The following is a 23,476-nucleotide window of genomic DNA, read 5'->3' on the forward strand; positions in this document are numbered from 1 at the left end:
CAGATGAGAGTCAGCTCTCCAGGCCCGCGTACAGCTGGGCATCCTTCCACCCTGCCTGAGTGCAGTGTGCCGGGTCTGCACTTGGACCTCCCAGGGAAACAAAGTGCAAACTTGAGTTTCCTTATGAGGGTGTGAGGTGTACAGTGGGGCTATCTCCCAAGGTTGTAAAGCTGAGTTCATATATTTTCCCATAAACACATGTACTTCTCTGTCGCTGATTACTAAGGCCCGGGGTCGGGGGGGGGGGGGGGGGGGGGGGGGGCAGTTCTTCCTAATGATTTCATCCGCAAATACAGCCACAACAAAGGGAAGGGATGCCTTCCCTAATACTGTATACACACAGGACTACCATTCTCTCAGAACAAAACAACCAATTCACACACAGTAAACAACAGTATTTACCTGGAGCACAAAGACTCCACAGTCACTGTCATTTTTCTGTTGTGGAATACACTGAAGAGAAAAATAAGATGGTCATTAACATATATCAAGTATCTCTTCACATAAGAAAACTGTTTCCATGGGGAAATGAACAAGAGATGGGAAAACTCGCTCTCTCCCAGATAGCTGGTCTATATCTCCACTATCCAAATACCTTAATAAGGGAGGCCTATGGCCACATGAAAAGATCTTTCAAGTGGCCACCATAATTTAAATGTGGGAAACGAGAAAACCAAATTTTAAAATCATTTTAAAGACCTAGCTAATTAGCTGTGCTATCAATTCAATGTGGATCCAGGAGCACATGCTGGGACACCGACTTTCATCCCTCTGGGTAGAGATACAATGTAACCTCTGCTGCCAGCTAGAGACCCAATGTAACCTCTGCTGCAAGCATCCCCCACAGCCGTGACAGACTGTACTCTCAGACTGTGGGCCACGGGAAGACCTTTCTCCCTTATCTGACAAGTATGTTGTCACAGCAATGAAAAAAATTACCTAATAAAGTTCTCTGTAGTCTTAACCTTTCACCTCAGATTATATAATTGTCTGTTTTATTCTTTGAAGTAAATCATAAAGGCAAAGAGTGTGTTTCCAAAAGAACCGGTTACTGTATCGAAGGCAGGAATATGAAAGACTCTGGAGGGATGTAGTATACCTAGCCGAGCTGAATGTGTAAATCAGACAGTTTTTTAAAAATAAAACTCTACAAGTTCATTTCTCATGTAAATTATTAGAAACAAAAAACTATGGCTCAGTTTTAAAGTTTAGTATTTGACTCAGTTCAAAGATGAACTAATCTTCATCTTTTGAGCTTGGGATCAACATTTGTCAAGACCCTGCCTCTAAAACTGGGCCAATAACCTAGACAGACCTGAGTTCAAGGACCTACCTCTAAAAATAGTTCCAATATCCAGTTTTCTTGTCTATAAAATAAAGAGGCTTCCTAGCCCTAAAGAACTGCCCACCACACAGGCTGTAAGGATCACATGAGATCATCACAAGGAAAAACTGAGGGGCTCCGTTTGCCTCAGCACTCTGCTCCACGTAGAGCTGCTTTACTGTCTACGGGCCAGTGTGGTGGTATTGTGTTCCCCAAAATATTGTGCACGCTAATAAACTTATTATGCCTTTAATCCAGAAAGTGAGCCTTTAATCCCAGGGAGTGATGGCAGAAAGCAAAAAGATATATAAGGTGTGAGGACCGGGGAACTAGAAGCATTTGGCTGGTTAAGCTTTCAGGCTTTTGAGCAGCAGTTCAGCTGAGATCCATTTGGATGAGGACTCAGAGACTTCTAGTCTGAGGAAACAGGATCAGCTGAGGAACTGGCAAGGTGAGGTAGCTGTGGCTTGTTCTGCTTCTCTGATTTTCCAGCATTCACCCCAGTAACTGGCCTCAGGTTTGATTTTATTAATAAGAACCTTTAAGATTCCTGCTACAGGCAAGACAAAATTGGGTCTTAACTACATTCTTGGAAAGTACCCATCCTGGTCCCTTTGTGGGCAAAATTGTCATTTTAGCGCCATGTCTGAGTCTTTATGTATCCCATGGAAACATAACTACAAGGCAAGGTGTGACCCCTCCCTCCGAAATGCTGTTTTCCATAGAGTACCACTCAATTACTAACTACACCAAGGATGACATGATTTATGCTACCTGTTCTCAGCAAGTACTGGGAAACTGAGCCTCACGATGATTAAGTACTAAATAAGCTTTATTCTGAGTTGCCGGAATCTCCTGGAGGCTCTTGGTCCCCAGGCTTCAGATCTCTCAGCAGGCACCCACACTTGGGTCACTGCCCCCCCATGCACATGCTGGGGTTTCATTTCTATCACGCTCTTACCTTTGTAACAGCAGTCTGCCAACCCTGAAGAAATTCAGGTCTGTTTTTTTCTCTGGCTTCAGTCAGCAAATACTTTCTTATATTCTGGTTAAAAAGAAACCACAACACATATCTTGTGTTCCAATAGTTGGTGATAACATGGAAACTGCCCACCACCAGACAGAAACCAAGGTGGAGGCTACAGTCTCCAGCTACGTGACACCTGTATTCAAGTTTCCACTCAGCCTGTACTGAAGTAGGCACTCAAGACTTGGACACTGTATTAGCACATTTTATGAGGGTCAACTTGCTACATCTCAAACCTTGTCTTATATCTAAAGACAGAAGAAAAACATGCTGAAATCATTAATAATGAAAGTGAAATGAACATTCCAGCTCTCGTCTATTTCTTTTTTCTTTTTTTCTAATGTGCATCGTTGTTTTGGCTGCATGTCTGTCTGTGTGAGGGTGTCGGGTCCCCTGGAACTGGAGTTACAGACATTACAGACAGTTGTGAGCTGTCATGTGGTTGCCGGGAATTGAACCCGGGTCCTCTAGAAGAGCAGCCAGTGTTCTTAACCCCTGAGTCATCTCTCCAGCCCCTCTCTTATGTCTTTCTCAGGCCGTTTCCCAACCCTTACTCATTTGTAGAGATGCAGTTAGTATCACAAACATTTCTCCAGGTCTACCACTTGTCTGTAAACTTTATGAACCGCGGGCCATGTGTATGGTAAGCCTGTACTCTACCACGGAGCTATAACTCCAAATCTGACATAGACACAGATTTTGTGATCCAGTTAAATTTACCAAGTGGTTTCTTGTTTTCTTCTTCTTTTGTGTAAGAAGGCCTTCCCTGCTCCATGAATGAATAAAACATTTTCTATATTTTACCCAAGATTTCATGCTTTTTTTTCTTTTGAGATAGGGTCTCACTGTGTAGCCCTGGCTGAACTGGAACTTAAATCCATTTGTATCTGTCTCCTGAATGCTGGGGTTAAAGGCTGGCCCACCATGCCCAGCTTGTGCATGTTCTATCTGTTCTTATAAACAGTACAATGCAAGCCTCTGTAACTTTTCCAAATAGCAGCTAGTTTTCCCAGGGCCATAACTGAAAAATTGGTCTTTTCTCAATTTTACCACATATTAATTCTACACACAGACACACTTTTATTTGTGGATTCTTGATGGTAGATGTTCCAAACAATCTATGCCCCTAAGCCAATATAAGTAACATTTTAATTTTAAAAATTTGATAACATGCTCTGACATCTACTAGATGAGTCTCCTTCACTGTTCCAGTTCCAGCTCACGCACATGAATTTTAGAAGCTCATCAGGCCTCTCAAAGTTCTGTTAATGGGCTGGGGATGTAGCTCAGTGAAGTGCTTGCCTAGCATGCATAGAGCTCTGGATTCAATTCAGCACCATATAAGCCAGATGTGGTGACACACACCAAACATCTCAGCATTTGGGTAGTAAGGGCAGAACCAGGCGTTCAAAGATATCCTTGGCACATAGCAAGCTGAAGGCCAGCCTGGGCTATATTCGACCTCATCTCAACACCAAGCATGATATTGTATACTTATAATCCCAGGACTTGGGAGGCTGAGGGCAGGGTGATCATATGTTTGGTACTAGCATGGGCTACACAGCAGTCCTTCTCTGAATAAAACAAAACAAAATCTTGGGGAATTGATGAGATGAAAATTGCTAGAAGTTAGTTTGGTAAAAATGGATCTCTTTTTAATACTGAGGCTGCCTGTTTCTCGAGCTACTCAGATTTCCTCCAAATAATAAGCTTTAAATTCTTCACCCTAGAGGCTTTGTACATTCCTTACTGCAGAATACCCCAGATGATGGGCTCCAATACTTTAGTAATACAACCTGCTTCTTTTTGGTTTTCCAAGACAGGATTTCTCTGTGTAGTCCTAGTTGGCCTCGAACTTAGAGATCTACCTGCCTCTGCCTCCCGAGTGCTGGGATTAAAGTCGTGTGCCACCACCACCCAGCATCAGGCATACTTTTCTAACTGGTTCTTCATTAGGCAGAAAACCCAGGAAAGCTGATTTTTGTGATTCCCCACCTTGTTGCACTCGTACTGATATTAGCTGGACTCCACAGGGTGTGGTGCCACACCACTACAATTCCCATTTGGGGAGTAGACACAAAACCAGCAAGAGTTCAAGGTCATCTGACCAGTTCTGAGACCAACATGGGCTATGCCAGATCATGTCTTTACCTGAACTCTAATATTTTGTTCCAGAATAACAGTTATTTTGAAGATCTAAGACAATCTTAGCTCTAAAAGAAAGAAGAAAAAATAATTTCTATCCACACTCAATGCATTTTGTTTTTAAGGAAATACAGGAAAAAATGAATTTTTCTGTGTTTCCTTAAAAATGCTAAATCCCGGGGCTGGAGAGATGGTTCTGTGGTTAAGAGCAATGACTGCTCTTCCAGGGAACCCAGGTTCAATTCTCAGCACCCACATGGCAGCTCACAGCTGTCTGTAACTCAAGTTCCAGAGAACCTGACACCCCCTTAAAGGCAAAACACTAATGCACATAAACAAAAAAATAAATAAGTAAATAAATAAAAGATTAATCCAGCTGGGCGGTGGTGGCACACACCTTTAATCCCAGCACTCAGGAGGCAGAGGCAGGCAGATAGAGATCTAAGCCAGCCTGGTCTACAGAGTGAGATCCAGGACAGCCAGAGCTACACAGAAAAACCCTGTCAAAAAACTAAATAAATAAATAAATTAATTAATTAACTTTTAAAAAATGCTCAGCCAGGCGGTGGTGGCGCTCGCCTTTAATCCCAGCACTCGGGAGGCAGAGCCAGGCGAATCTCTGTGAGTTCGAGGCCAGCCTGGGCTACCAAGTGAGTTCCAGGAAAGGCGCAAAGCTACACAGAGAAACCCTGTCTCGAAAAACCAAAAAAAAAAAAAATGCTCAATCTCCAAAGGGGGCCCCAGATCTGACAGCTCAGTCGCCCTGCCCTGACCTATGGCCTCTTACCACCCTGAAGCAGCTCTGATGTCTACTGCTCTGCTAGGGCTGTGATCTATCATGGTCAATCACAGATAAAAAATAAAATAGACAGAATATTAACTTACCTCTACACAAAATTTAAAATGAATGCCTTGGGAATCATAAAATGAAATAATTCGATTGGAGAGTGTCACAGTAATGAGAGACCAGTGGACTTCCAGGTGGATAGGAATCAACAGAAGGCTCTTTTTAAACAAATCCACCTGATTAAGAGAAAGAAAAGGAGCTATCACCACAGAACCAACAACATCACTCATCTACTGACCTTTGCCCTGCTAAGAAGTGGTAAGGCAGAACTTGAACCTATGTCTCATCTTAAGCCCATGTCTGTAATTACTAAGTTAAAATACTCAAAAGTATGACAAATATAAAAATGTTCTCTTTCACTTACTCTACAAAAACTACTTTTGTCATCTGTCTGATATGACTTAGCTTATTGATTATTAATGTGTGAATGTACATGCATAATGTGTACGTGTGTCAGAGGACAACCTTGTGGGGTTGGTTCTCTTCTTCCACCTTTATGTGGGTTCTGGATTTTGTTTTAAAAAAGGGCTAGGGATCCTAGCATATACTAGGGCTAGTATCAAATAGTACTACAAAGCAACAAAGTTTAAAAAAAATAAAGTTAAAAAGTAAAGATCATGCAACCTCAAGCAAATCTCCTTAAATTCAAATACTGATTCTTTTCCTTTGGCTTTATCTGTTTTATTTGCCCTTTTATACCCTGATTTCCTAGAGTGTAACATGTAGGAAACAACAATACCTACTTTATGCAGTTCTAAAGAATAAGAGAAGAACATGAATACACATACTAATGTACTTCAGCACACGTGAACCCTGCAGTCTTGTCTCTGATGTTAAAAGGGAGAAAACATTCTTGATAATACTATACACCCTTTAGTTCAAATAAATCCTTAAATCCTAACATAGGCAGAGGTGGCACATGCCTTTAATCCTAGCACTTGGGAAGCAGAGGCAGGCAGATTTCTTGTGAGTTCCAGGACAGCCAGGGCTACACAGAGAAACTGTCTCGAAAAACAAGCCAACAAAAAAACTCCTAACATGCCCTTTATAGTCTAAAACCTGTCTTTTATAATCTGGAAAGATTGTTATTCTGCTCAGACTTCCAATGGATGGAGACAGTGAGATGGTTCTGCAGGTAAAGGCCACCAAGCTGATGACCCGAGTTCATTCCAGAACCAACACTGTAGAAAGAGAATTGACTCCCACAAGCTGTCCTCTGACTACCCACACACTCACACATAATAAAGACATTGATGTAATTAAAAATTCCAAAGGATAACGAAGTAGTAGATACTCCATAAACACCTATAAAAGTGAGTGAGCTGGACATCAGCACATCATGTAATCCCAGATTTTGGGAGGTGATAGCAAAAGTTGTCCAAAGTCACCCTCTGCTACAGGAGAGTTCCAGGAGAGTGGGCTCCAAGAGACCCTATCTAAATGACTCAGTGTCACGTGCCTGGAGGAGGACAGCACACACGTAAGGCCCGCCTATGTAACTGTGAATTCCTATCGCAAAGTAATAGTCTGGGGTGCTTGCTGGGCCTGATGACTAGTTCTGATCCGAAAGGTGGGAGAAGAGACCCTAGTCTGTAGAGTTGTCTCCTGACCTGCCTGTGTGTGCTGTGGTGCGCAGGCACCTGTGTGCACCCCAACAAGCACACTGGAACACACACAGAAACACCATTTTAAACTTCAAAGCTCCTTCCACATTTTGTTACTACTTTATTGTGTCTTCTTTCCCACCTATTCAAATCCTGGTTGACTTCCTTGTCTTTCTGGAATTGAATTTGGTGACTACTAGATAATAATGAGATTTAAGGCCATTCATTTCCTTCCCTTCATGTGTTTGGGAGAACTCACTGTATAGATGATGATGACCATGAACTCCTTTATAAGCCTCCTCTCCTGTTTCTACTTGCTTAGTTTGGATTACAGCTGTGATCCTATGGCTCCACCAGGAGAATCTTAGGGGTTTTTTTGTTTTGTTTTTTGGTTGGTTTGTTTGTTTTTTTTTTTTTTGGAGACAGGATTTCTCTGTAGCTTTGGAGCCTGTCCTAGAACTTGTTCTGTAGACCAGGCTGACCTCGAATTCACAGAGATCTGCCTGCTTCTGCCTCCCCAGTGCTGGGATTAAAGGTGTGCTCTAGGGCTGGAGAGATGCCTTAGAGGTTAACAGCGCTGACTGATAGGGTCTAGAGAGATGGCTCAGGGGTTAAGAGCGCTGCTTGTTTTTCCAGAGGTTCTTGAGTTCAATACCCAGAGACCACATGATGGCTCACAACCATCCATAATGAGAACTGGTGCCCCCTTCTGGCATGTAGGCATTCCTGTATGGAGAATACTGTATATATGATAAATAAAATCTTTTTAACAAACAAAATAAATAAAAAAATAAAGACATGCTCTACCATGCTGGGCTTTTTTTTTTTTTTCACATTTTAAAATTTACATTTGTGTGTGTGTGTGTGTGTGTGTGTGTGTACACACACACACACACACACACACACACACACAATGCAAGTCACAGGTCATGTGTGGTCAGATGATCATTTCCAGAGTGAGCTCTCTCCTTCCACAATGTGGGTTCCAGGGACTGAACTCAGGTTGTCAGGCTTGGAGGTAATCACCTTTCCCATGAGTCATCTCAGGAGCGACCTCACTGCCACATGTTCTCTTTTTAAGGAACAGAATGCTCTATTAATAATATACTTATGCAAGTCTACTGAATGTATTAAGTTTTGCGACCTTAATTATTTTCTACGAGGTTTACTCATGAGAGACATCTCCCACTAGCGATGTATTTCTTTTTTTTTTTTTTGGTTTTTCGAGACAGGGTTTCTCTGTGTAGCTTTGTGCCTTTCCTGAATCTCGCGCTGTAGACCAGGCTGGCCTCGAACTCACAGAGATCCGCCTGCCTCTGCCTCCCGAGTGCTGGGATTAAAGGCGTGCGCCACCACCGCCCGGCGCGATGTATTTCTTAAAAAGATTTGTTTTTATTAGTGTGTATCTGAGGGTGTTATGTACAAGCATATGTGTGTGTATTAGCATGTGAGTGTAGGTGTCTGAGAGGGTCAGAAGGCACTATGTAGACAAGGCTATCCTCCAGTTCTCAGGGACCCGCATGCCTCTGCCTGAGTGCTGGGCGTTTGGGGATTAAAGGCATGTATCACCACACCGGCTTCCCTGCTACTTCAGTTTGGTTTGCTTTGCCCAGAACATCAGTTAAGTGTCATTTATTTTTCAAACATTCATTTTCATATTATTTTGTTAATTTCTTAGCATTTAGCATATGGCTGGAATATTTTTTAGTTACCCTAATTGAAGAATTCAGAGACTAGAATAATATCTTTTCATTTAACAAAGTAATGTTTATTTTGCAAATATTTCCTATGAACATGACCATGGTCTCTAAGCAATCATGCCTACATAATGACTCTAATGATGGTAGTGTTTGGGGAGCCAAGCATTATATGTCTCCAAAAAAAAAGAAAGAAACAAACAAAACCAACATCAACAAAAACACATGTCCTGGGACATGAATTATCCACACAAAAAATATAAATTTTAAAATGTGAAAAAAAAAGCCAGGCATGGTGGAACATGTCTTTAATCCTAGCACTGGGGAGGCAGAGGCAGGCAGAGTTCGAGGTCAGCCTGGTCTACAGAGCTAGTTCCAGGACAGCCAGGGCTACACAGAGAAACCTTGTCTCAGAAAACAAAAGCCAAAGCAACACTCCCCTTCTGTCTGTTCAGTGTCTCCGCAGGCAATCAAACTACATTACCCACTCTCATTGGCTTTTATTTCCTGGTTGATCTGTAAAGGCCATGAGACAGAGCAAGGGCTTTATTTTCCTCATCTACTCCTAGAAAAGAGATCAGCACCCCTCAGCTGGGGAGTGCAGGAGTCAGTGCTTGTTCGGAGACTGCTCCCCAGGCCACATGGAGGAAGCTGGGTGTGTAAGACACATTTCAAGCCCCAGACTGGAGAGACTGAAAGAGTTACATCCTTAAAGCACACTGCTCAGACAGCTCAGCCTACTTGACAAGATCCGGCCAGTAAGAGGCCCTGTCTCAAAATACAAGGTAGGCCAGGAGCATGCCTTTAATCCCAGCACCAGGAGGTAGACAGAGGCAGGTGGATCTCTACATACTGAGTTCCAGGCCGTCCAAGGCAACATAAATAGCCTGCCTCAAGAACGACAAACAAAGCAACCGAAAAGCAAAGTAGACGGCCCCCTAGAAGAACAATACCCCATTCTGTCTCAGGCCTCTACAGACACGGGCACACACAAAAACCAAGGCAGCGGAACTCACTCAGTGTTGAACGACTGAATGCTGAATTCCACAGTGGTAAGAGCCAGAAAAACACTACTAGTACAATGAGCACAGAGGTCTTGCTTTTGGCCTCCTGCATGTTAGGACTGCAGACAGACCCCTGCCACCATACCCAGTTACCTAGAGTGTGTTTTCAGTCCTTACCAGTGCCTACCTTCATGGCATTCACTGTTCTGATATCACTACCTAAAACAAAGCCTGCCATGAAAAGTTCACCCCAATAGAGAGAAGGGACAATAAATGCATTCTACAAGCCAGGCAGCGAAATATACTGGGAAGGAAAACAAGCTGAGGTAAGAGAAGCCAGGGGAGGTGGCCAGTGATGGCACCTGGCATCCCAGCACTGGGAGGCTGAGCCAAGAGAATGACGAGTTCAAGACCAGCCTAAGCTACACACAGAGATCCTGGTTTGAGGGAGAAGATAGAAGACAGTAAAGGAGAGAATGTGCCGTTTTTGTGTATGTGTATACAGAGACACACTTCTCACAGGATGTATGTATGTGTATACACACACACACACACTTCTCACAGGAAGGGAGACGTCTCTGAGACAAAGCTGAGTGCTTCCAGAAGGCAAACAGAGCTGCAGCATGTGGCTGAGGAAGGAGGTACAAGTGAGGTGTGATTTAGCCTTTGGTTTTCAAATTCCAGAAATAAAACTATTGCCTTCCAACTGTGAAAAAAGGTAGGATACAGAGGTTGGAGACACGATGAGATAGTTCAATAATTGGGAGCATCACTGCTTCTGCACAGCACCTACATGGTGGCTCCTGACCACCCTCAACTCTGCTTCTGGGGCACCTTTGTTTTTACAGATTTGTTTATTTTATTTTGTGTGGTGAGTATTTTGCCTGCATAATGTAAGTGTTTTGCATCTATGCCCAGCGCCCACAGAGGCAAGAGAGGCACCAGATCCCCAGAACGGGAGCTACAGATGGTTGTGAGCCATCATGTGGATGATGGGAACCAAACCCAGGTCCTCTGCAAGAGCAACCAGTGCTCTTAATCACTGAGCCATCTCTCCAGTTCTATTAAAAATAATGATTAAATTAAATTAAAATTAAAAACCTTTAAGAATTAATGACATAGATGGATCTTTGTGAGTTCGAGTCTAGCCTGGTCTACAGAGCGAGATCCAGGAGAGGCACCAAAACGACACAGAGAAACCCTGTCTCAAAAAACCATAAAACCAAAAAAACAAATAATAATAAAAAAAAAAGATTTAATGGCATGTCTTTAACTTCTGGCTTTGTTAAAATTTTTATTGGTTTAAAATATATTTATTGGCCGGGCAGTGGTGGCGCACGCCTTTAATCCCAGCACACGGGAGGCAGAGTCAGGTGGATCTCTGTGAGTTCGAGGCCAGCCTGGTCTACAGAGCGAGATCCAGGAAAGGCACAAAGCTACACAGAGAAACCCTGTCTCAAAAAACCAATATATATATATATATATATAGCCCAGTGGTGGCAGTAGCAAACACCTTTAATCCCAGCACTCAAGAGGCAGAGGCAGGCAGATCTCTGAGTTCAAAGCCAGCCTGGTTTACAGAGTGAGTTCCAGGACAGTTAGGGCTACACAGGAAACACCATCTCAAAAAACCAAACCAAAACAAACAAACAAAAATATATATGTATATATGTACTATAAGAAATAGTCCCAGGAAAGGCGCAAAGCTACACAGAGAAACCCTGTTTCGAAAAAAAAAAAACCAACAAAAAAAGAAAAAGTGAGGGCTGGAGAGATGGCTCAGCGGTTAAGAGCACTGACTGCTCTTCTAGAGGTCCTGAGTTCAATTCCCAGCAACCACATGGTGGCTCACAACCATCTGTAATGAGATCTGGTGCCCTCTTCTGGCCTGTAGGCGTATGTGCAGGCAAAACACTGTATACATAATAAATAAATAAATCTTTTTTTTTTTTTTTTTTTGGTTTTTTTTTTTTTGAGACAGGGTTTCTCTGTGTAGCTTTGCGCCTTTCCTGGATCTCGCTCTGTAGACCAGGCTGGCCTCGAACTCACAGAGATCCGCCTGCCTCTGCCTCCCGTGTGCTGGGATTAAAGGCGTGCGCCACCACCGCCCGGCTAAATAAATAAATCTTAAAAAAAAAAAAAAAAAAGAAATAGTGACTAAAAACCATAAGGTTTACCAATGACTTAAAATTCCATGAAGCTGAAGTACCAATTTACTTAAAAATTTAATTTTACTAAAATTAGCAATCTCATAAGCATCTTTCTACAAATCTTTCTTTTTCCAGATTTCTTTAGAATAAAGACCTAGTGATTGGATCATCAAAAAACTGAAATGAGCACTTGGTGAGTTTCCATGTACATCATGACAATCAGCATCTTACTGTGTATTTTACAATGTGTTTACTGGTTTGCTAAATATAATCTCATTTATTCTCCCAACAGAATAAATACCTTGTAAACCTCTTGTTCTACAGAGAAGACTGACTTTCAGGATAATTAAGCAAGTGTGCTCAAGTCACAGCTAGTTAAGTCACCAAACTGGCATATAAATTCTCTCTCTCTTAGATTTGTATACTTCAGACACTGTACTTGATATAAATTATTTCCAGGTCTGGGGACATGGCTCCCTTGGTAAAGTATTTGCCTCAAATCCACAAAGCCCTGGATTCGATCCCCAGCACTACATAAGGCAGATGTGGTACTCCCACTGGGAATCCCAGCAGTCTGAAGTACAGGTAGAGAGATCAGGAATTCAAGGTCATTCCCAGCTATGCAGGGAATTCCAGGCCAGCTTGGGGTCTAAATAAAGAAATAAATCTTACTTCCATTGAGTTATTCTTGGTTTTGTTTGGTTGGTTTGAGACAGGATCTCACTGCATAGCCCTGGCTGGTCCTAACTCACAAAAATCCACTTGCCTCTACCTCCTAATTACTAGAATTAAAGGCGTGTGTCACCTTGCCTGGCTTCTTTTTAAAATGACAACAAACAGAGAGAGGTTCACTCAGCCCAGACCAGCCTCAATCTTCTGGTCTTCCTACCTCCACACAGGCTACAGAGTCCAGCGAGGACGCACCCTCACTTCCCGAGTCCTCCCAATCAGCTTAAAAGTGAAAAGTATGCCGCGCAGTGGTGGCGCACGCCTTTAATCCCAGCACTCGGGAGGCAGAGTCAGGCGGATCTCTGAGTTCAAGGCCAGCCTGTTCTACAAAGTGAGTTCCAGGAAAGGCGCAAACTACACAGAGAAACCCTGACTCGAAAAACCAAAAAAAAAAGAAAGTGAAACGTATGCCAGGCATGGTGGCCCGCGTCTACCTAGTACTCAGGAGTTCGAGGCAAGACGACCAGGCCAACTCTGGCTACATATCGAGTGTCAGAGCAGCTTGAGCTACATGAGTCTGATCCCTTTTATAAAAAACAAACAAAACACAAAATTATTTCGATATTTATTGTTTGAGTTTGAATGTATTAGTAACTTTGTCAAAAGTGCTTCCACTCGGGCCTCATGAAGAATACCTGTAACCAACACTTGGGAGACTGGACCAGGAAGACTGCAAGTCAGAGACCAGCCTAAACTACATAAACCAAGGCGAGAGCTGGAGCTCAGTGACAAAAGCACTTGCCTAGCTTATGAAAGGCCCTGGGTTCAATCCCAAGTTCACCACCACAAAAAAAAGGTTCTGACAGAGTCACTAAAGGCACTTTAGATATTTTAGCATTTTATTCTAACACTCAGCAATCTAATTAGACAAGTTAAATGTCCTGTCCAAGCTGTCCAGCAGGCTAAGAGGATTGCTGCAATCATGAACTCCCAGACTGGTACTCCTGCCGTACAGCTCATTCGAATCCACAGACTCAAGAGTTTACTAGTGTCTTATTCACCAAACATTAAGATAAGAGATATTCAGCACTCACATGAAGGCTCTAACTGACACCATAATGTTATTAAAGCTCTGATCCTCCAACCAAGAGTAGCTTATCCATTTGAAATTCAGTATAAAAGGAAACGGAATACCTTTTTAGTCCATCTCTTAACTCCATTATAGCCTTTGGTTACCAGCTGTCTGTGAAAAAAGCTGTTGAAGAAGTGGACCTGGAAGAGCAAGCACAATCAACCAGGTTACGTCACGCCACACTCCGAGTCAACGTCACAAAAAAATGGGAACTGAAGAATTGCAAAACATAAAATGAACAAAAGAGGAATGAAAAGTGTTTTTCTTTCTTTCTTTCATTCTTTTTAAATTTGAGATAGGGTTTTTCTGTGTAGCTGTGGGTCTCTTGGAACTCGTTCTGTAGACCAGGCTGGACTGGAACTCAGAGATCTGTCTGCCTCTGTCCCATCACTGCCCCTCGCCCTCCTCTCCCCCAGCGCTGGGACTGAAGGTGTGAGCTGCCCTCCTCTCCCCCAGCGCTGGGACTGAAGGTGTGAGCTGCCCTCCTCTCCCCCAGCGCTGGGACTGAAGGTGTGAGCTGCCCTCCTCTCCCCCAGCGCTGGGACTGAAGGTGTGAGCCGCCCTCCTCTCCCCCAGTGCTGGGACTGAAGGTGTGCGCTGCCACGCCAGCTTTGTCTTTTTTTGAATGAAAAGTTGTTTTGTTTTTTATTAAAAACCTAACCCTGGACAGGTGTGGATGAATGCCTTTAATCCTACACTCAGGAGGTACAGGCAGGTGGATCTCTGTGAGTTAGAGTCCAACTTGATCTACATAGTGATATCCAGGCTAGCTAAGGCTACACAGAGACCCTGTCTCAAAAACAAAATAAAACAAATGAGAAAAAAACTCAAGGCCCAGGAATGTGGCCTAACTGGAAGAGTCCTTGCCTCATAGGCACACAACCCTGGATTTGATCTCCAGGACCACAAAAGCTGGGTACGGCACCACACACCTGCAATCCTAACCTTTAGAGACAGGTGCTGTGGATATTGCTTTGTATATATAAAATGCTGATTGGCCAGTAGCCAGGCAGGAAGTATAGGCGGGACAAGCAGAGAAGAGAATTCTGGGAAGTGGAAGGCTGAGTCAGAGAGACGCTGCCAGCCGCCGCCATGACAAGCAAGATGTAAGGTACCGGTAAGCCACGAGCCATGTGGCAACTTATAGATTAATAGAAATGGGTTAATTAGCCGGGCGGTGGTGGCACACGCCTTTAATCCCAGCACTCGGGAGGCAGAGCCAGGCGGATCTCTGTGAGTTCGAGGCCAGCCTGGTCTACAAAGCGAGTTCCAGGAAAGGTGCAAAGCTACACAGAGAAACCCTGTCTCGAAAAACCAAAAAAAAAAAAAAAAAAAAGAAATGGGTTAATTAAAGATATAAGAACAGTTAGCAAGAAGCCTGCCACAGCCATACAGTTTGTAAATAATATAAGCGTCTGTGTGTTTATTTTATAAGTGGGCTGTCAGACTGCCGGGGCTTGGCGGGACCCGGAGAGAAAACTCCAGCTACAGACAGGAGGTTCAGAAGTTCAAAACCATCCTCAGCTACAGCAGAGTCTGAGGTCAGTCCAAGCTACATGAGATCCTCTCATGCAGCTATAAGAAAGGGGGGGAGGGAAGTTAGGGGGGAATGTAGGTAGGTCGGTCAAGAGGAAGAAAATAGATTACACAGTTAACAGAAGGGTCTATTCCAAATGTTCATTAACAGGATTATTAGCATCCCTTTAATCCTAGCACTCAGGAGGCAGAGGCAGATGGATCTGAGTTCGAGGTCTACAGAGCAAGTTCCAGGACAGCCAGGGCTACACAGAGAGACTGTCTCAAAAATACAAACAAGCAAGCAAAAACAATTAATGATTACCTTAAACTCCAGGGTAGGAATTATGAAACTAACCCAATTTGAAGGGTGGAGATTTGGAGATTTCTCTCTAATAACTATGAACACTATCATTTCTTTTCTTTCTTTCTCTTTCTTTAATTTTTTTTCTTTCTGATTTTTGAGACAAGATTTCCCTGTGTAACAGCCTGGAACTCTTATCCGTAGCCCAGGCTTGGCCTCAAACTCACTCACAGAGATCCACCTGCCTCTGCCTCCTAGTGCTGGGATTAAAGGCGTGCGCCGTCATCTCTAGCTACAAGAATTACCTTGGTCAATGAAACAGCAGGTCTTACATGCTAAGCTTAGAGTTCTTGTTTTAAAGCAGTATCTGCTCATCTGAGAGCATACTCATACTCATTACAATTGTTGCCATGTATTGAGTGCTAGAGACTGAACACAGGCTTTTGTGTATAGTAGACAAAAGCTCTATCACTGAGCTCAATCTCTAGTCCCACAGAGTTGTCCTAAAGTGTTCCCTCTACCTTTAACTCTCTTTCTAGTATAGAACTATCCATCCCCTGGGTGCTTGTGAATCTCAGGGTATGGTCATCAGACCAAAGTAATCACATCACTTGGGAATGTAAAAAAAAAAAATCAAAACTCTCAGGCCCACCCAAGATCTAGTAAAGCTGAAACTCCAGGATAGGTCACAGCAACCTGCTTTTATATGCCTTCAGGTTAAGTCTAAAGGGAATTCTTTTAAGAACTATGTAACCTGGGCATGGTGGTTCTAGCCTTTAATCCCAGCACTGGAGAAGATGAGGCAGGAGGATCCCAAGACCAAGGCCAATCTGGATACACAGTGAACACTGTCTTCAATATATATCCTTAAAAAAGAGCTAGGAGCCGGGCGGTGGTGGCGCATGCCTTTAATCCCAGCACACGGGAGGCAGAGGCAGGCGGATCTCTGTGAGTTCGAGGCTAGCCTGGGCTACCAAGTGAGTTCCAGGAAAGGCACAAAGCTACACAGAGAAACTCTGTCTCGAAAAACCAAAAAAAAAAAAAAAAAAAAAAAAGAAAGAAGAAAAAAGAGCTAGGAGCCCAGCACTTGGGAGGCAGAGGCAGGTGGTTTCTGTGAGTTTGAGGCCAGCCTGGTCTACATAGTAAGACCCTGTCTCAAAAACAAACAAACAAAAAAAGTTGGGTGTTGTTAGGCAGTGGTGGCACACACCTTTAATCCCAGCACTCGGGAGGCAGAGCCAGGTGGATCTCTGTGAGTTCGAGGCCAGCCTGGTCTACAAAGCAAGTTCCAGGAAAGGCGCAAAGATACACAGAGAAACCCTGTCTCCAAAAACAACAACAACAAAAAAAGTTGGGTGCACTGGGGTACATCTATCACCCCAGCACTTCAGCAGGGGCATGAAGATGGCCTAAAGTCATTGCCAGCTGACATACAATAGTGAGTTCCAGGCCAGCCAGAGCTTTATAGCAAGACCCTGTCACAAAAATCCAAATTAAAAACAAAAAAAGAACCATTCTGCTTATCACTGGATTTTATTTTAACTTATTCTTTGATGTTTTGGTTTTTCGGGACAGTTTCTCTGTATTGCCCTGGCTGTGAGGGGACTCAGAAGACATCCATCTGCCTCTGCATCCGGTGCCCTCAGAGGTCAGAAGAGGGCATCAGATCTCCTGAAACTGGAATTATAGACAGTTATAAGCCACTATGTGGGTGCTTGGAATTCAACCCAGGTTCCTTGAAAAAGCAACCAGGGCATTTAACCATTTCTCCAATAGCCCCATAGCCCCAAGACTATTATTTAAAATCTGTAATAACTCTTGTTGAAGATATCTTTAAAAAAAAAAAAAGCTCAGTTTGGGTGCAAATAAATACACACAAGTAAATAAGGAAGAAAATGTGAACACTGTTATTTTTTTGTTTTGTTTTTTCAAAACAGGGTTTCTCTGTGTAACAGCTCTGGCTGTTCTGGAACTTACTTTGTAAGCCAGGCTGGCCTCAAACTCACAGAGATCTTCCTGCTTCTGCCTCCTGAGCACTGGGATTAAAGACGTGCACCACCACCACCTGGCAGAACACTGATCTTAAGCAAAAAAAATTTTTTTAAACTTTATTTTATGTGCATTGGTGTTTTGCTATGGATGTCGGGTCCCCTGGAACTGGAGTTACGGACAGTTGTGAGCTGCCATGTGGGTGCTGGGAATTGAACCCAGGTCCTCTGGAAGAGCAGGCGGTGCTCTTAACCACTGAGCCATCTCTCCAGCCCCGCAAAAATGTTTTGTTTTGTTCTTTTTTGAAACATAGTCTTTTATAGCCCACACTGGCCTCAAATTTGCTATGAATCCGAGGGTGATCTTCTGACCCTCCTGCTCTACCTCCCTAAGTGCTGGATAAAGGTGGTGTACAATTGCACTCAGTTTGAGTGAAAATGATCTCATAGAAAATATGGCAGACTCTAATGCACAATCAAGACATAATCCAACCATTTAATCTAAAGATATCAGATAATTATGTACTGTTTAAAACAAAAACCAACCCCCACCTTACTATTAACAACATAAGCACACTAGTGAAGAGGGAGTTCCCACTTACTTTGTCTGGGACGGCATCCATTATCAGCTCACCATACATATTAATAACCTGTAAAATTAAAACCTGCTGATTAGTCTTGTACAATTCAGAACATCCCCAGCAGTATGAGTTAACATGTTGATAGTAGTGAAGGTAATAAAACCTGAGTCACTTCAGTAAAAATTAGAGACCTTGTTTCTAAAGATCAATGGAAAGGCAATCCAAAAGATAGGTTTAGTTGGGCAACATCCTGTGAAAGTTTTTACCCTGAAAGCCCACAATGCACTAACCTGGTCATTCAACCAATTCTGACCATCCAGGGTCACCAGATCATCCATATCTAGCATGTGCTTATTGTAGAAGATGCGGAAGTTGCACTTCTGATGTCTGGCCCGGTAGTTAGTTATTTCTCTATTGATAAATGGTTTTCTAAAACAGATTTTGAAAGAAAAGGTTAAAATGCATTTTTTCAACATATAATTATTTCTTTTCTCTTAAGGGAAAAGTCATTTTTGGCAATAACTGTCTTTAAGGACTTAACTTTTGCATCACTGACATACCTATTAGAAAAGTCTTCATTAAAGACATCTTTTAATCTCCCAAGGACATCTTTTTCACTGAGTGGGACCAAACTTCCATACTTTTTCATAACCTCATCTAGGAATCCTTACATAAAGGAAAAAGAAAAACATGGGAAATTTTTTTCAGCAAAGTTGTTCTCATAACACATACTACTTACATTTGTTATAGCATACAACCATCATCTGTAACAATACAGTTACATCATTTTTTAAAAAGGTGCGTGTCTGGGCCTCCACCATTGCCGTTCACAAAGAAGTGCTCGCAACTATTCTTTCACATCAGGTTTTGAGTTATTTCACGGTTGATCTTAGCGAAAAGCTGGGCAAGCAGTTCGGGGGTGGGGGTGGCGGTTTTTCTTTTTTGGAGGTTATATATAACACAGACTAGGTCTCAATCTCATCGGCCTCCTAACATGCCAGGGTTACAGGTGTGTGCCACCATGCCCAGCTCATACTATATTTTTAAACTACGGACACACTTAGAGGGGCTAGTGAAGACTAAAGACACTGCCATAGTGTGATCTTGAAGTGGAAACCTCTCCTTAGGACTTGTAAAAATCCAAGCATAGTGCTATGCTCCTGTGGTTCCAGCTCTGGAGAGGCCAATCACTAGGGCATTCTGGGATAGCAGGTGTGGTTTGCACAAGGATGGCCCCTACAGGCTCATGTATTTGAAAGGATTAGGAGGTTGGAAGAAGTGTGTCAATGGGGGTGGGGTTTGAGGTTTCAAAAGCCCACGCCAAGCCATGCCTTGCTGCCTGCAGATCAGGATGTAGAACTCTCGACTACTTCTCCAGCATCATGTCTACCTGTGTGCTACCATGCTCCTCATCATAATGGACTAAACCTCTAAAACTGTAAGCAAGCCCCTATTAAATACTTTTATGTTACCTTGGTCCACAGAACAGCGACTCAGACACCACGGTAACATAGCCAGATGCTATCTCTTAGACAGGAAGAGGAAGGGAGGATGAGCGCTAACCATTTGGTTAAATATGTCCTTTTTTCCTCCAGTAATTAAAGGAGTAATTTCTTAAAAAAAAATATGATTGTCATTGATCATTGTTAATACAACAATGAATTGGTCTCAGTGGCACATGCCTGTAATCCCAGCACTAAGAAGGCCCAGGTAGAAAGATCTTGGCAAGTCTGAGGGCAGCTTCATCCACACAGCAAATTTCAGACCACATGGTGAGTGAGACCTTGTCTCCAAACAAAGAGCAAACCCACTAACTACTGTGAGGGAAGCCTGACAAGGTAACAGTGAGCAAGGCCTTTCCCTCAGGTGCCTAGGTTGGCCTAAGACCTCCCACCTTAGCCTCCACGGCACCTGGGATTACAGACCAGGCCTAGCTCTAGAGAGACCTGGGTTTTTTTGTTTTTGTTTTTTGGTTTTTCAAGACAGAATTTCTCTGTGTAGCTTTGGAGCCTTTCCTGGAACTCACTCTGTAGCCCAGGTTAGCCTGGAACTCACAGAGATCCACCTGCCTCTGCCTCCCGAGTGCTGGGACAGCTCAAGAGACCTGTTTTAAAACAGGGAATTTTTAAAAAACAATTTTTTATTATTTATTTAGCTGTGGGATAAGAGTTCTCCCAATAGAGCTACATCTACAGCCAAGGAAACAATTTCAAAAGGGACCTTTCAGCCAGATTATAAGGCCATCTTCCAGTCAATTTATGTATATATTCATTTGATGGTTTCAATGATGGCCACCGAGCAAGCCCCAGGAAACAGAACCCCAACATTACTTCTCCGGGTAACAAGAAGCTGAGGAAGGTGTAAGGGCTCACAGAGGAAGAAACATGGTTGGGGGATGATGCTGAAAAGGAGGGCAACAGCCTACCAGGCTGACATTAAATCTGGACTATGATGGGAAAATCGTAACCAGCTCCTTCTGGGCTCCCAACAGTGGTTTCTGCTAGGCTGTCAGTTCAGAGTGGAAAGGACTCTTGCACAGGAAAACATGGGTGAAAACCCTGTTAATCCCCCACCAGAGTGGCTCCCAACTTTCTGCAATGCTGGGAACCCAACTCAGGGCCCAAACATGCTAGACAAACCACAGACCTGCAGCCCAGCCCTTCCTTCCTCTCTCTCCATTACATTCATTCACTGTGTGTGTGTGTGTGTAGAGTGAGGGACACCTGCCAGCAGCACAGACAGAGGACAAAGGACAACGTGTGGGAGATGGCTCTCAGGCCATCAGGCTTGGCAGCAACGCCTTTACCCTTCACCACGGAGCCATCTCCCCAGCCCGGCCCTACGTTTTATAAATCATTACCTCTGATTCTCCACCCACTCTACTGGAGGTTCTAACAATAAAACACATAACATTTTTAAATTTTTTATTTTATTATTTTATGTGTATGGGTATTTTGTCTGTATATATGTCTGTGCACCACATGCATGCCTGACACCCAAGGAGGCCAGAAGAGGGTGTCAGATCCCCTGGAACTGGAGTTACAGATGTGAGCTGTCATGGGGGGTGGGGTGGGGGTGCTAGGATATAACCTGGGTGTCAGCATAAGCCAGGTCTGTTAACCACAGAGCTAGTTCTCTAGTCCTGAGAGTATTGATGTTTGCTATACTCCCAGCCTGTCTATCTTAATAGTTACCTTGTTTCTACACAGGGGTCTTATGTCTACATGAAAGAATGGCCCCAACACAAGTCAGGAAACCTTAATATTTGGAAAGACTGCATTTAAGTGGAAAATTATATACAGGTAGAAAGAGACTATTAACTCCACAAAACTGTCCTCTGACCTTCACCTGGATATGCCCTGCCCACACAGAAACACCAGGTATGTATATACAATAATAAAATAAAAATTTGAATCGTTTTAAAATGTAATAAGGTTGGAAGGCTAAGCTCAGAGGTTAAGAGAGTCTATTATTCTTCAGAGGACCACATTTCAGTTCTCAGCACCCTTATTGAGTGGCTCACAATCGCCCGTGAATCCAGCTCCAGAGAATCTGATGCCTCTGGCCTCCACTGGCACCTACACTTGCATGGCATATACTTACACAGACACACGCATATACATGATTAAAAATAAATTAAAAATAGGGTTGGGGATTTAGCACAGTGGCAGAGCGCTTGCCTAGCAAGGACAAGGCCCTGGGTTTGGTCCTCAGCTCCGGGTAATTAATTAATTAATTAAAATATATAAATATTTTTAACGTGTAATAATGAAACCCATTAGTTTGTATGCTAACTTATAACAAATATTTTAAATTACAAAATGAAACCATAAAGAAATTTTACCCCAAAGAAAAATGGAGGGATATCCCAAACAACAACAAAAATTAAATTTTAGGTTCTACAATCTTGATTGATGTTCCTTAAACTAAAAAGAGCAGTCTTCTCATAGAGAAATCAAGCTGGAACTGTGCTGACAACTTCCTCCTACTGGCTGCTTTCAGAGTGCTGTGCAGGCTACAGGGAAAGAAAAAATATCAGTGGTCTTACCAGCACTTGGCCCTGGACCCTGACTGCTACATTACTGACAGGCGGGCACCATGTGTCCACTGGTGAGACGGTGGCATGAAGGCTACGATGTAACCCCCAACTTCCTGGCTGGATCTGAGCCCGCTCCGCAGGAAAGGAATTCATCCGTGATACTGAAGACCTGACCAGAAGCCCATGGGCTGGGAGGTTAAAGGCTTTAGTGGGGGACCTACTACTGTTTGTTTTCTAAATGAACAAGCTGTCAAAGTGCCTTCTAAATATTTATGTTTAGAACCATAGATTAGTACTTAATCTCAAACAGAGAAGATTCTTTTTGCCATGGACTGTGTTTAATGTAGAGACTCATAACTGATCAAAACGCTGAGAATAGGCTTGGCGGTGGTGGCTCATACCAGCACTTGGGATCCACCTGTTGAGTTTGAGGCCAGCCTGGTCTACAAAGTGAGCTCCAGGACAGCCAAGGCTATACAAAGAAGCCCTATCTTGGGGGGAAAATGATGCTGAGAATAAATGTCTCTTAAGTGGTCAGTCAGCCATAACTGGGGCATCTATCACAATCCTCTAATGCTCAGGGAACGCTGAGGAAGAGGGGGCGGAAAGACTGTAAGGGCCAGAGGATGGGAAGAAATGCTGAGAAACGCTGTCTTCTGGACCAGTTATGACCACTGCACCTGTGGGCTCACTGCAGCTATGGCTGCCAGCACAAGGTCAGGCCGACAGATCAGTCGACATCCCAACAGGCACCACTCTCCAATCAGGACTCGGTGGGGAGGGAGGGGTGGGGAAGCTTTAGGGAGAAAGTTAGGTTGTATATGATCAAGATACATTGTACAACACCAGGCATGGTGGCACACATCTTTAATCCCAGTACTTGAGAGGCAGAGGCAGGAGGATCTCTGTGAGTTCAAGGCTAGCCTGATCTACATAGCAAATTCCAGGACAGCAAGAGATATATAGTAAGATCCCAACTTAAAAAAAAAAAAAAAAAAAGGACACTGTACACGTATGGAATTGTCAAAGAAATAATAAACAATACTCTATTTTTAAAAAAAAAAAGCAATAAGAACTAAAATTTCTGTTAAAGCAACAATAAACAACATTGTGTATTAAAGAATGTTATATTTTGGGAGTGACAATCCTTGGCAATTACAATTAATTTAGCATCTTCACAATTAGACTGATATGGTGGTCCATGGAAGCAGAGATCAGTGTATTCTGCTTGTTGCTATGTTCATAGAAACCAGAACATTGGCTGGTATACAGGAGCTTCTTATATATTAATAAAAGAGAAACAATGCAAAGGAAAACTAGGAAAAGAAAAACTATGTACCAATAAAATGCAGTCAAACACACACACAAAAGTCATCATGGCTGGAGACAGAGCTCAGTTGATAGAATGTCTGCCTAGCATGCATGAGCTCTGAGTTCAATCCACAGACCC

The 23,476-nt window shown here is 43.1% G+C and overlaps 1 protein-coding gene and 1 long non-coding RNA gene across 5 annotated transcripts in view; one reads left to right on the forward strand and one right to left on the reverse strand.

Annotated features, from left to right (window-relative positions):
- Positions 1–23,476, reverse strand: part of LOC128111971 (sentrin-specific protease 5-like) — a 39,912-nt gene that overhangs the window by 4,051 nt on the left and 12,385 nt on the right. For all 4 annotated transcript variants that reach the window (XM_052740567.1, XM_052740568.1, XM_052740570.1 and 1 more), the window contains 7 exons: positions 18,548–18,653; positions 18,278–18,416; positions 18,009–18,056; positions 13,662–13,739; positions 5,382–5,519; positions 2,286–2,369; positions 403–453 (listed from right to left, as the gene is read on the reverse strand). In XM_052740567.1, coding sequence (XP_052596527.1) covers positions 403–453; positions 2,286–2,369; positions 5,382–5,519; positions 13,662–13,739; positions 18,009–18,056; positions 18,278–18,416; positions 18,548–18,653 — 644 coding nt within the window. The remainder of the gene's footprint in view (positions 1–402; positions 454–2,285; positions 2,370–5,381; positions 5,520–13,661; positions 13,740–18,008; positions 18,057–18,277; positions 18,417–18,547; positions 18,654–23,476) is intronic.
- Positions 11,735–12,469, forward strand: LOC128111976 (uncharacterized). The gene is made up of 2 exons (XR_008218807.1): positions 11,735–11,991; positions 12,091–12,469. It is a non-coding gene; the product is annotated as an uncharacterized LOC128111976 (long non-coding RNA).

This window comes from Peromyscus californicus, unplaced genomic scaffold (assembly GCF_007827085.1).
Source record: "Peromyscus californicus insignis strain IS unplaced genomic scaffold, ASM782708v3 Scaffold_16__1_contigs__length_79575227, whole genome shotgun sequence".
NCBI classification, from domain to species: domain Eukaryota; kingdom Metazoa; phylum Chordata; class Mammalia; order Rodentia; family Cricetidae; genus Peromyscus; species Peromyscus californicus.